The 13,520-nt window shown below is 40.2% G+C and overlaps 1 protein-coding gene across 1 annotated transcript in view; it reads left to right on the plus strand.

The window, feature by feature from the left end:
• LOC126095459 (lutropin-choriogonadotropic hormone receptor-like) overlaps positions 1-13,520 on the plus strand; it is a 669,001-nt gene that overhangs the window by 298,764 nt on the left and 356,717 nt on the right. The window contains exon 2 of the mRNA XM_049910251.1: positions 8,673-8,744. Coding sequence (XP_049766208.1) covers positions 8,673-8,744 — 72 coding nt within the window. The remainder of the gene's footprint in view (positions 1-8,672; positions 8,745-13,520) is intronic.

A 13,520-nucleotide genomic window follows, 5' to 3' on the forward strand; every position in this document is an offset into this window, starting at 1 on the left:
GGTGGAAACGTTCTCCTTCCTGTGTATAATAGTGTCCCAGATATGCAGGGAAATAGTGTATGACTGTAGGAAGTGGACTTTTACACTCATGCTACAAACCAACTGTTTGATATTTTCCATGATTTTTACAGTGTTCTTGCAGTTTTGATCCTTTTTATTCCTTAGAATGTTTCCCGTAACGAGCCTGAAGAGAGTCCATGTGTTTTTATCACTAACAGTCATTTTATTCTCAAGTTCGTAATTTTTCATCAATCTTTGAATTTGAGGACCAACGAAAGTTACAGCTACCAAATTTCTTAACAGAAAGATACTTAAAGCAGACCGATCACGTGGAAGAGCCCTAACAAACTGCGTGGTTGGTTGTTTGGTTTGGGGGAGGGGAGCAAGCAGCGAGGTCATCGGTCTCATAGGATTAGGGAAGGGGGGAAAGGAAATCGGCCGTGCCCTTGGCAAAGGAACCAACCGACGTTTGCCTGAAGCGATCACCGTAAACCTAAATCAGGATGGCTGGACCCGGGTTTGAACCGTCGTCCTCCCGAATGCGAGTCCAGTATGTAAACTACTGCGCCAGCTCGCTCGGCACAGACTGCTTTATGAAGCTCTATTCGATATGTAGTGACTGAAACAACGTCTTTTTTGGGTGTGGTGTACAAGCGGTTTATGCAAAATGTTTCTTATGCCAGGTACTCAATGTCTCCGATTTTGCCAGACATTTACACTGCAATGTTTTTACTTTGCTTCAACACCATACTCATATAAAAATGGCATTTTCGCTTTCTAAATAAAATTCCTATAACTAAAACTAAAATAAATAATCCATTATAAAAGGCTCTACGTTAGAGAAGAAAGCAAAGAATAGTTTTGAAATAGTAAAAATATTATTTAAGAATAAATTTATTTCTAGTGATCTGATAGCATGCATGCCAGTGTAATCCACTGCCAGATCTAACCACGGTGCTCAAAATACTCTCTCCGTGACTGCACCTGCCATTGGTTCAGTACCTTCCTACAAAATTTACACAGGAACGTACCATTCATCTAATGCGCCCGTGTCGTCATAATAACTTACCATTATCAAGGTCTTAACGCCGACTCGCCCTGTCACCAGCCTACACGCTACTGGATTCATCAGGCTAGAGTAGTCAGACTCGTCCACTGTTCCAGTAGAGTACCAGCAAGGTTTTTTAGTTTGCTGCCCCAAGTTACGCAGTCGTCATGATCATTCTGTATTGTCGACGGTCAGTGTTGTTAAAAACTGGGGTGAGAACTAACAATAAGCACCATCTTCGAGACACTGATGTGCCGAAATCGAATTTCACGCTTCCACAATACAGTTGTTTTACTATCTTCTTCTTCGCTGCCTAGCAGATAAATTTTTCTTCGTTTGGCTGTCGCTCCGCAGGCATCCCGGTAGTTAGCTGTGCAGAACACTAGATCTGTCCACTTTTGCGATGGCAATGCGACACGAACTCAATGTGAACAAAGTGGAATCGCAATAATCTGGCTTGCAGTACTTCAGGATGATGATAAAGTAGTTTTTAGTCGGCCTGTAAGTATTAAATTTTGAAAGCTCTTGTTTAATCTCCTGAGAGTTCCAAAGCTGCTGGGGTGATCCTACAGGTTCGTAATATCATTATTTATGTGACCTGCATCTTCTCTTATCTTTACTGTGAGTAATAGCGACGAAGCGACGACCGAGGCTTGTTGTGTTTTGCTGCTGCCGTGTTACTGTGTTTCCAACAATATCAAACGATTTAGTCTTGGACTTAAGTGCGTCACTGTTGGAGTTCATTACTGTCATCAAATAAACTCACTGAAGGAGGTTTGGAATTGACAGAACGTTGCACACAGCTATCTGAGGAGATAAGGGTGCATGCAGCTGTTGTGATGAAACTTCACTCATGGCTGAAATTCTCTCTGTACTCTACAAGTCCTCAGGCAGTCGCCTTAAAAACCAAACGCTATCACAGTGTAAAAAATCGGTTCGTCATAAGAAATGTTGTCAGTCGCTTTGCAACGTGGTCGTGCTGTAACATTTCAAGAGGTTCCAACAAGTCATTTTATCATATCATGTCGAGCAGGTTGAGTATCAGAACATACTGAGAGTACGAGAAATATACTTTGGCAATACCTTCATGAGTAACCTACAGTTCAGAGGAAAACAAGAAATTGTACTTTCCTAAATGCGCAATTCTCAAAACATAATAATGGTTGACACGAACACCAACAAAATGTGGACTTTTTTGAAGAAAATCATATCAGAATTAAAATAACGAGTGTAATGTTAGTCACCTGATAATCCAAAGATGAAACCAGAGCACATAGCAATAAACCAGTTCGAATCTTGTTTTTATGTTTACACGTAAACTTTTCTTTTCATCTTCCCCAGAAAGAGAGAATTATTGAAAGAGACTACAAACTCTTAAACTTGCCATTGATATAACAATTATCTGATGTATCACAATAGAGATACACAAAACTATTGTAGTCAAAGCAATGTTTCTTCAGTAACATTGGAAAACATTTCGCAAGATGTTTATGTAGAAGATTTCTTATGGGGTTCAGGAAATAACATGCTCCGTTGTTATTGTCTAATTGTCTCAGAAGTGGCACGGAGATTTCTGTTGGCCCAGTATATGACATTACGAGCTAAAATAATTGAGAGTTACAAGTAAGAATAGAGGAAATTATTTACCTGCGGTTGCCAACTCCATATAGCCATGTGATGTTACCAGCTTAAAATTAAACACATTATTTTATTGGAAGTTTTAGTCGAAATTTTCCGTATACCTCTGTTTTCGAAATATATGCTGCCGCTACCATGTAAATGATGTTATAGTTGGTCAGACTGCGACACTGTTACATTGACAATAACAGTGGCAATGTTCTTCATTTGTAGAAATTAAGTGCCGATTTTTAGATCAAGGATCTTCTTAGAGACAGCGAAATCAGCGAAGTGAACTAGAAACGAATGACTCAAGAATTTAGTCATAGTGTGCACATTCGTCTGCTTCTGCGGTAAAGTGTAACGTAAGAGAAAAACTACCATTCCGAATAGGCGCAGAGCACCAAGAGGAACTAACGTAACAGTCCAACGTCGACTTGAAAAATTCTCCAGGAGCGTCAATTATGACAGTCTGGATTTGCTCACAGTCAAATTCAAACGGTATCAAACGTCATTCCGAAATGCTAGTTGTGCATCATTGACTATGGGAAAAGCTGTGCAACAGTCTTTGGAGTACAAGAGCTGGTGGCGACAACGTTAAGTTCATGAGTCTTTCAGTACTGTTGTGCACTTATTTATCAGTGTAGAAGGCGCAGTCCGCTGATCTGCCTTCGAATTCCTGTGTATCATTTACAGCCTGTTGACAAAAGTGTCCCAAATTCTTACAGAAGGTGGTATTGGTCGTACTAAAATAAACAAAAGTGAAAGGAGGAGAAAAATACCCTCAAGCATCTCCCTCAGTCTTCTGCCTGGTTCGATAGGCCCCTCACTACTTCTCCACTCTTGGCCATATTTTTACCGCAAGTGCTTTGAGGAGAGATACGTGTCCTGGGACTGGAAATTAACACAAGCGACTTACATCTATAAGAAAGGAACATGAATTATGCACGGAGTGAGACATGTGACAGTCGCATGTCCAATAAGTGCTGCACACTTACCATACAGCGTCAAGAAAAAAGCAAAACAGGTTACTTATGTGTTTCTAGCTTTTTTCGGTCCACAACGCCGCCTCATACAAAAAATATACTCCTCTGGGACATCAGACTAGGTTTACGCTTGACCATAAATACTCTGACAAGACAGACGCAGCACATTGTCTTGGATGGAGAGCCGCTTGCAGACATACTAGGTAGGCAGTATTAGTTTAATATTTCCACTTCATATTTATGAAGAAGCGTTTGTACACCTTGTAGACGGTTGTAGAGTATATTCCATTTGATAGAAAGAATTAATAAGTGGCTGTCAGAAAATTCACTATAAAGAATAGTGAATTTGAGAAAACATACTATGTTCAGTTTTAGACAACAAGTGGTCATACGGACAACTGATGAAGTACCGGTAGGTGAGCAGAAGTTTGTAAACGGAGTGAAAGTTAAAAATTTTTGTGTGTACACGGTGCTGAAACTTTTAATGGGAGGAAATGTATTACTTAGCTGATTCAACAATTTAGTTCAATTTCTTTTGCTCTTCATATAATTACTAGTTTTGGAAATGAACGAATGAACTTCCAAACATGTTGCGTTTATTCCCATTCAGTAACTCATCACTTAGAAAGGAAGTATCGATTGCACAAGAAGGAGTTTGGCATTTTAACTACACCTTCACAACATATATAGTATATATTCCAGTTAAAATAGTCATAAAAAATCCAGCACAATCTGAAATGAGTGGAGATGTCAACAACATTAGAAGAAAAATTATCTTTATTAATCATAATTAAATCTGTCAATGGTTCAAGAAGGAGTTCAATATGCACCAACAAAAATTTTAATTATTTATCCAACAACATAAAATTTCTGATGGGGGTAAGCAAGTTTTGAAGCTAACCTAATCTCATTTTTTCTGGACAACTCCTTTTGTTCCACATGCGAATTTTTATGTAAAACTGGTAGCCTGTATGAAGGCACGGTTTGAAGTGTTGGTAGAGGAGTAGGAATGCGTGATAATATGTTCCTTAATATTAAACGGAGGCCATCGTGCCATTCAGGAACTCTTAAGTAGCTAGCATGTAGCCAGCCACTGAAATTAATCATATATACTTATCCTATGAACTAAATTGTGTTACACTATACTGAAAAAAGGAATCATTCAAATGATTTACTCAACATACAACTAACCAACTTACTAAATACTGTTTGCTGGCGATGTTATTGTCTCTGAGAAGAATTATAACCGATTAAAACTGTAGTAGTACCTTTCGGAAATCATGACCTGCAAACAGCTGTATTGTCACTTTATTAAACACCCAGTTTTGGTCCGAAACGGACAATTCTCAGGTATCTACATACAACAAAAAAGACAAAAAATAACTTCCATGCATGATTACAAAAACAATCATAAAATACTTACCATAATTTTTACCTACTGTTTACTCAATGTGTGTCATCATTAATCAGGTGCATGGCCAACTATAATTATGAACCAGCATCATGCCAGAAACCAACATATTAAATTCAGCCACAATACTGGAGTACATACAGCCCACAGTACGTAATGTGGCTGCAAGGCCGTGAAACTCATATAGGGATTTCCGGTACCAGGATCTTGATTCCCTTGCAGGCCACTTGGAGCGCTGCAAGTTTATGAGTCCGCCATCTCGATTTCTTATTGGGTGATTTAAGATATTTATTTTGATTTCGTTCTAAATAGAAGCTAGTTCCATCACACTGTGTTTCTGATTACGGTTTCTCGTGTGTCTCTCACTGTGTGAATTGCACTGTAAATGCATAGCTCGTATTCTGCTCGCACATTTAATAATGGGCAGAGCAAATGATGCTGTATTTGTTTCTGTTTCACAGAAAACAGAAAGTGGTTTCATTGGATCTTGTTCTGTGGACTTACGTACATTTGTTACTACTTACGAATTCGTGTGTGAACTGCTCGATTTAAATGCATTCTTGGTATGTTCCTTGTATCCTACTTTATGTTTTTCACATCCATTTCCGTATTTTCTCGCATATTAGTTTCCAGATACAAACTTTATCAGAGTACCAGCCCCACCCATAAAATATAAATGAAAAATATCATCATCTAATAGGGTTATTTCGCAAAGAAAGGACACGGATTTTCGCGCTAAGTTTTCTGTATTCGAAGTTCAATCCCAGGCCACTAGGAGCACTGCTGGCAGTCTCTGTTACAGTATCATTACATGGACCTTGCACTGCTCATAATTTTGTGTTCTGTGTTGCAGTGGCGCGTGATCTTTAGCCACTGAAACATCTGCAGAGTGGTACAATAAAAGTAACCAAAGATACCAGTATGGGTACTTGACAGGGTGAGAGAGTACTGTTGGGAATTATATCTCGGGTGCCAACTAGGCATGTTGTAGCCTTCCTATCATTGATCCAGTCACAAAATCAACAGTGCTGTGAGACAATGAAGATCTTATTATAACTGTTGTAACAAATTTCGTAAAATTATGATCAACGATGAACATCTCCGTAAATTCGACTGGTTGGGTGACACAGGTTGTAATCCGTTCAGATTTTTATTTGTTCAGGATCGCTAATTAATGTAAAAATATTCATATTACCGGTTTCGGCAAAATATTTTGTGAATATTCATGTCACATCTCTCGATGAAAATGACTTACCTAGACTGATAATGGAAAACATTTATGTGATAATAACGGAGTCTGAAAAGATAAAACGGTTTTAATGAGACAAATTGGATCGTCTTTCACCTGACATTATTTCAACGCTTAACGTATGTTATAGCACAGTACCTGAATCACGAGGCGGCGATATCGGATTCGACACTTCTACCACTCATATTTTTCACGTAATTCCAATCAAGTAATTGTCGAATTCCAATCAAGAACAACTACGAAGATGACAAACACGGTAGATATCATCGGTGGAGCAAAGCAGCTTAAATCGCTTAATAAAGGCAAAGCTTCCAGTCCAGATGGTATACCAGTCAGGTTCCTTTCAGAGTATGCAGATGCAATATCTCCATATTTAGCAATTATATACAACCGCACGCTCACAGAAAGTTCCGTGCCCAAAGATTGGAAAGTTGCTCAAGTCACACCAATACCCAAAAAGGGAAATAAGAGTAATCCGCTGAATTACAGGCCCATATCACTAACGTCGATTTGCAGTAAGATTTTGGAACATATATTGTACTCGAACATTATGACGTACCTCGAAGAAAACGATTTACTGACAGATAATCAGCACAGATGCAGAAAATATCGTTCTTGCACAACCCAACGAGCTCTTCATACTCATGAAGTAATGCTATCGACAGGGGATGTCAAATTGACTCCTTATTTTTAGATCTCCAGAAGGCTCGCCTCAGTTGTGCGACTGGATTCGTGATTTACTGTCAGAAAGATCACAGTTCGAAGTGATAGACGGAAAGTCATCGAGTAAAACAGAAGTAATATTCGGCGCTACTCAAGGAAGTGTTATAGGCCCTCTATTGTTTCTGATATATATTAACGATATAGGAGACAATCTGAGTAGCCCTCCTAGATTAGTTAAAGATGATGCTGTCATTTACTGTCTTGTAAAGTCATCAGATGACCAAAACGAATTGAAAAATGATTTAAATAAGATATTTGTGTGGAGCGAAAAGTGGCAATTGACCCTGAATAAAGAAAAGTGCGAAGCTATTCACATGAGTACTAAAAGAAATCAGCTAAATTTCGATTACGTGATAAGTCACACAAATTTGAGGGCTGTAAATTCAGCTAAATACTTAGGGATTACAAATACAAATAACCTAAATTGGAACGATCACATAGATATTATTGTGGGTAGAGCAAACCAAAGACTCCAATTCATTGGCAGAACACTTAGAAGGTGCAACAGGTCTACTAAAGCGACTGCTTACACCACGCTTGTCCGCCCTATTCTGGAGTATTGCCGTGCGGTGTGGGATCCGCATCAGGTGGACTGACGGATGACATCGAAAAAGTACAAAGAAGGGCAGCTGATTTTGTATTATCGCGAAATAGGGGAGATAGTGTCACAGACATGATACGTGAATTGAATTATTAAAACAAAGGCGTTTTTCATTGCGACTGGGTCTTCTCATGAAATGTCAATCACCAGTTTTCTACTCCGATTGAGAAAACATTCTGTTGGCACCAACCTACATAGGGAGAAATGATCATCACGATAAAATAAGATAAATCAGAGCTCGCACAGAAAAATTTAAGTGCTCGTTTCTCCCGCTTACCATTCGAGAGTGGAGTGGTAGAGAGACAGCTTGAAGGTGGTTCACTGACCCCTCTGCCAGGCACTTAATTGTGAATAGGGGTAATCATGTGGATGTAGATGTATTCAAACTGGAAAGGGTATTAGACACACGATAGTTATTTTTGATTTACACATAAATAAACTTTATAAAATTATGTCATAAATACCCAAGAATTTTGAAGGATGTTGCAGATTACGCACATACTATACACAGTTCCTTTTTTGTATTAGATTCATATTGTGTTTAGTAAATCTTATATATGAATGAACAAAGACCTCAACAACACTGGAACATAGGAGCCGTCATTCTGTCTTTATCACACAGAACTTAATTACGATACCAGGAGATAAAGGCACAGGCTGTTTCTTGTTCATTCCATGAACCGCAGCAACGTCAAACAATCTCAACCGGATGGTGGGTGCGACTCTGGAACAAACACGGATTTCAGCAGACTTCACATGCATACATTTTCCTTTAAATTTTGTGTTATTTTCTGAAAAAGAAAGCGAAACAGAACAATTTATGAATTAGCAAGAGCTTTTCGCGCGGATGTTTTTGTACGTTAATACTTTTACAGAGCCAACAGGCGTGAGACACAGAAAGCACAACAAGGAGATACCTCTTTTTGTTGCTGCAGTGTTTTGGTTGGACTGTTTTAAACTTTTACATTGTCGACAGTATCCCGTGCTACTGACGCGCTTCTAGACAGAATTTAATTTTTTACGTTTCCTCCTTTCAGGGATTTGGCGGGCAACAACCTCACGAGGCTAAGCCGGCAGTTCTTGTCGCAGCTGCCACACCTAGAGGAGCTGTAAGTACTTTATTCACTTTAATCCTGTCGACATGGGCGACTTTGATGCTGTTAATAAGTTTCCTTTTCCATACGTTGCACTTATGATACATTCCCGTACTTCAGAGAGACAATTCACTTTATAAAGGCTAGAGAAACATGTTAGTATCATAAATGCAAACGTCGTATCCAACTGAAGTATAATACTTATTTACATTCCAGATACGTTCTTCCTTATTATTTTAAAGGCATCTCCAGTGGCTTTATTTATGAATTAATACTTTTTATATTTGGTTGTTACAAATTCCATAAAGTTCACAACATAATTTTTACATCAATAAAATATTTCTTGCAGTCACTGGCCTGCCCTGCCAAATTAACCATTTTCTCTCATTTGATCATTAGTTGAAAACTGAAGTTCCAGTTCACTTACGAAAATTCGGTAAATTTTCGGATAGATATTTTATGGTTTTCCTGTTTCTACAATGTGAAACACTCAGTGTTCACCATTGATATGGAAAGAAATTCAAAGTTGTAATACGAGAACTGTGACGATATGTGTCGTAATACTTTAGTATCTACTGTTTTGTTTATGTATATAAGTCATAAAACCCACCTCCCCGACGCACGGTCTGTGGCACCTTGCCACGGTTCGCGCGGCTTCCGTCGTCGGATGTTCAAGTCCTCCCTCGGGCATGGGTGTGTATGTGTTGTCCTTAGCGTAAGCTAGTTTAAGTTGGATTAAGTAGTGTGTAAGCCTAGGGACCGATGACCTCAGCAGTTTGGTCCCATAGGAATTTACCACGAATTTCCAAAAAATTTCCCACCTCGCCCACACACGAGAAAGTTAAAGACCAGCATATACGCATGCTAATGCGTGTAACTGTTTTTAATGTGGACAATGTGAGAGTGAGATTTTGGGTATTGGTGAAGGAAGTTGCAGAATATTGAATGTATATGTAATAATTGTCAGGAATGAGGGAAGGATGGGAAGTCTATATGTAAAAATGATTGGAGTTTTGGTTTAGAGGTTATTTGGATTTAATTAGGGAAGAATGGGGGGGGGGGGGAGGGGTTGTGTACCAATATTCTGATGATCATCTGGTGGAATGTTGTTCTCTGTTTTCTCTACTAATGTGAATAATTTGTTCTTTACATCATAAGCGTTCTCGCACCCTAAATCTGTATCATCACATGTAGCAAACAAAACAACATTGATTCAGAAAGAAGTACATTGAAGATACTTCACTATAAAAGGTGAAACGCATCTGCAGCATGAATAAATATTATATTGCAGCAAGAAGGAGTTTGGATTGTTAAAACGTATTTTTATTAATTTGTCACTCAAAATGGTCAAGTCATGGTTCAAATGGCTCTGAGCACTACGGGACTTAGCATCTGTGGATCTCAGTCCCCTAGAACTTAGAACTACTTAAACCTAACTAACCTAAGGATATCACACACATCCATGCCCGAGGCAGGATTCGAACCTGCGACCGTAGCAGTCCCGCGGTTCCGGACTGCGCGCCTAGAACCACTAGACCACCGCGGCCGGCCTGAAAGTGATCCTAGAAGGGTCGCTTGTTTACCGAGTAAGGTACGTAACCCTAAAAAAAGCCGACCGTACGAAGCGGTCTAGCTGCAGCTGATAATACTATGAAAGTGAGTGCCTTAGTGCCGTTGATATTGTTGCAAATTTCGTTGGCTCAGCTGCAGCGCTCAATATTTTCGCCTCCTGCACCGTCACATTATGGGACCACGTGCTCTGAGAGAGGTTTGAACTGCTGTGATATCAAAGTGGGAACAGGCGGCATCTGGATAAAGTCCCCTCCCTCCCTCCTACACCAAAACTGACGTTAATAACGTACGCGTCGTGATTTATGTACGGCAGGCAATTTGTAAGTACGTGATTGCATCCAAACTTATATTTTGGGAATGACAATGGGAGGCGTTACACGCCGTTGCAGATAATCGGGACGTCTGACAGTGATCTATAGCGTATTTCCATTTATATAGCGGCGGACCGTCCAAATAACAGCACTACACCGTCATCTTCATTCTCTCTTTTGATTTGCCGGTGTGCTGCTCGTAAGCAAATGATAGGTCGCCTACGCGAATAAGCAGTGTCATGTCTGGATTCTGCAGCCCACTCCGTGTGCGTCAGATCCCGTTAAATGATAGCCCATAGCGAGAGACCAGTAAGCTTTGCGATGTTCGTAGCGAACCGGTATGCGTCGCTGGTTATTTTGTTTTCCTTTAAGGGACGCATACGTTAGTTTATCTGATGATAAGATCACAGATTTAAGGATTAATTGTATATGATTTATATTTGATAATTTTATGCACGTTACGTTGAACAACATACTAAACTGCTTGTAAGACATTTTAATTCATTGCCACAGTGTGTTGCTTGTCGGTTTGTTTTGTGGCATCAGCTACTATTATTTATGCAAGTACGAAATCTCTTAAAAATTGTGGCTAGTTCAACGTTTATCTAAGCGTCAACGTGAGACGGTGAAATTCTGCAGTTAACTATGCTCTCAATCGCTTTCTGTATGTACCGTGACGGTTGCGAATAAACTGTTTAAATCTCTTACCAGCCATATCACGTATTATGTTTTGATTTAACACATTTCGATGCCCTTTGCGTATATTTTGCTCATCATAATTCATTTCTTTACGTAAATTTGACATCCTAAATTATCACATTGATCTAAAACTAAGTGATAATGTATAAACTAGATCCACATTATTGTTTTGCAGACGCTACTTGTAGGAAAAAGTATAAAGTGGAGTGGAAAGTGGGAAAAGCCAGAGAGTGGCGTCCAATGGTCTTTTTTGTTGTTGTTGTTGTTGTTACTGTTGTTGTTGCTGCTGCTGTTGTTGTTTTACTCAGAGGCCTTACTTTTTCTTGGTAAGACGAACTGGTTACCCAGCTGTAGCGGGAACTAACTTTATCGAGCTGCTAGGTATAGTCAACTTCCAGTTCAAAGTAGCATATACTGTTACCTTGCAGTGTTATTGCGAAAAATCATCATAAAAAGTGATCGTGGAAAATACCTTCACTGCAAGCCACGACGTCAGTGGTGTGCAAATTACGGAAGAAAGGACGCGTTGCCTAGTAGGACTGAAGTATTTGCCCCATATCAGAATAAGTAAGATCACGGAATAGTTCATTGATTATGTAGGTAAATGTATTATTAAATAGGAATATATGCGGTATTATGAACAATACGGGAAAATACCATCTTTTCAAAAACTTCACAGCGTTTGTTGTACAGTATTGTATTATATTCTATGTTAACTGTGGACCTAGAAACGACGTGGAGGTTCCATCCCCGCCGCAGCCGCAGTGGTCCACAACCCTACGACGACTACCGCAGTCCACTTCACCCCTCCGCCACCCCACACCGAACCCAGGGTTATTGTGCGGTTCGGCCCCCGGTGGACCCCCCAGGGAACGTCTCACACCAGACGAGTGTAACCCCTATGTTTGCGTGGTAGAGTAATTGTGGTGAACGCGTACGTGGAGAACTTATTTGCTCGGCAATCGCCGATATAGTGTAACTGAGGCGGAATAAGGGAAACCAGCCCGCATTCGCCGAGGCAGATGGAAAACCGCCTAAAAACCATCCATAGACTGGCCGGTTCACCGGACCTCGACAAAAGTCCGCCGGGATGATTCGTGCCGGGGACCAGGCGCTTCCCGCCCGGAAAGCTGTGCGTTAGATCGCACGGCTAACCGGGCGGGCCATGTTGCACAGTACTGCACACCCAGGCTAGGAAAGAAACTCTCAGAAAGACTCTTCCATCTAATGATCTGATTTTAAAAGAATAAGCAAGTAATTCTGTGCCGTCGCGAAATGTGAATAGACATGACCTTACAGACGTAGAAACACGCCTACGAACTTTCGTTTATGTCGCTCTATTTCTTCTTGGTGTTGCGATTTTTCTCCCATCAGTGTGCTCTTAAACTAGCGTTTCACCCACAGCTTCGCCTGCATACATTTACAGCACATATCTTGCTTACATCTCCTCCTTACCCTCTCTCTATCCACCTCTTCCTTTCCATCACCCTGTTCATCTCCTTCTCGCTTCTGTGTTCGTCCCCATCTCCTTCTCTCTCTCCTCCCCCTAGCTCTATCGATCACTTCCTCCTCCCTCCTATCTCTGCCCACCTCCTCTTCCCTCTCTCTCTCTACCATCTCCTCCTCCCCTCTCTTTATCCATCTCCTTCATCCATCTTCTCCTCCACCTCTCTCTGTTCATCTTATCGTTCCATATCTGTCCTCCTCTCTCCCGCCCCCCTCGATTAGTCCATCACCTCCACTCTTCCTCTGCCCATCTTTTCCTCTCCTTTCTCACTATCCATCTCTTTCTATCCTCTCTCAGTTATGCCCAACCACATATATAACCCCTGAACTGCCTTCCAATACTATCTGCACAACATACCTGTTGTGCAGGGTTTCCTAGGTGTCAGGGGCTACCAACTCTTCTCTCTCCCACTCTCACTCTTATAACTAGGTGGTTCTTACCTTCCCCCCTACCCAGACCCCCAAATTACTTCTATCTAGACAATAAGTAATAAGTGTATCAGACATGATTGAAATCGAATCAGGAGAATGAAACACACACACACACACACACACACACACACACACACACACACACACACACATATATATATATATATATATATATATATATATATATGCCTACATTTTTATATGTGTATATGATATGATAGGAAAGATGTGCCTGGTAATATGCAAATGCAAAATATAATTTATTTTATCA

Source organism: Schistocerca cancellata, chromosome 8 (assembly GCF_023864275.1).
Source record: "Schistocerca cancellata isolate TAMUIC-IGC-003103 chromosome 8, iqSchCanc2.1, whole genome shotgun sequence".
NCBI lineage: Eukaryota > Metazoa > Arthropoda > Insecta > Orthoptera > Acrididae > Schistocerca > Schistocerca cancellata.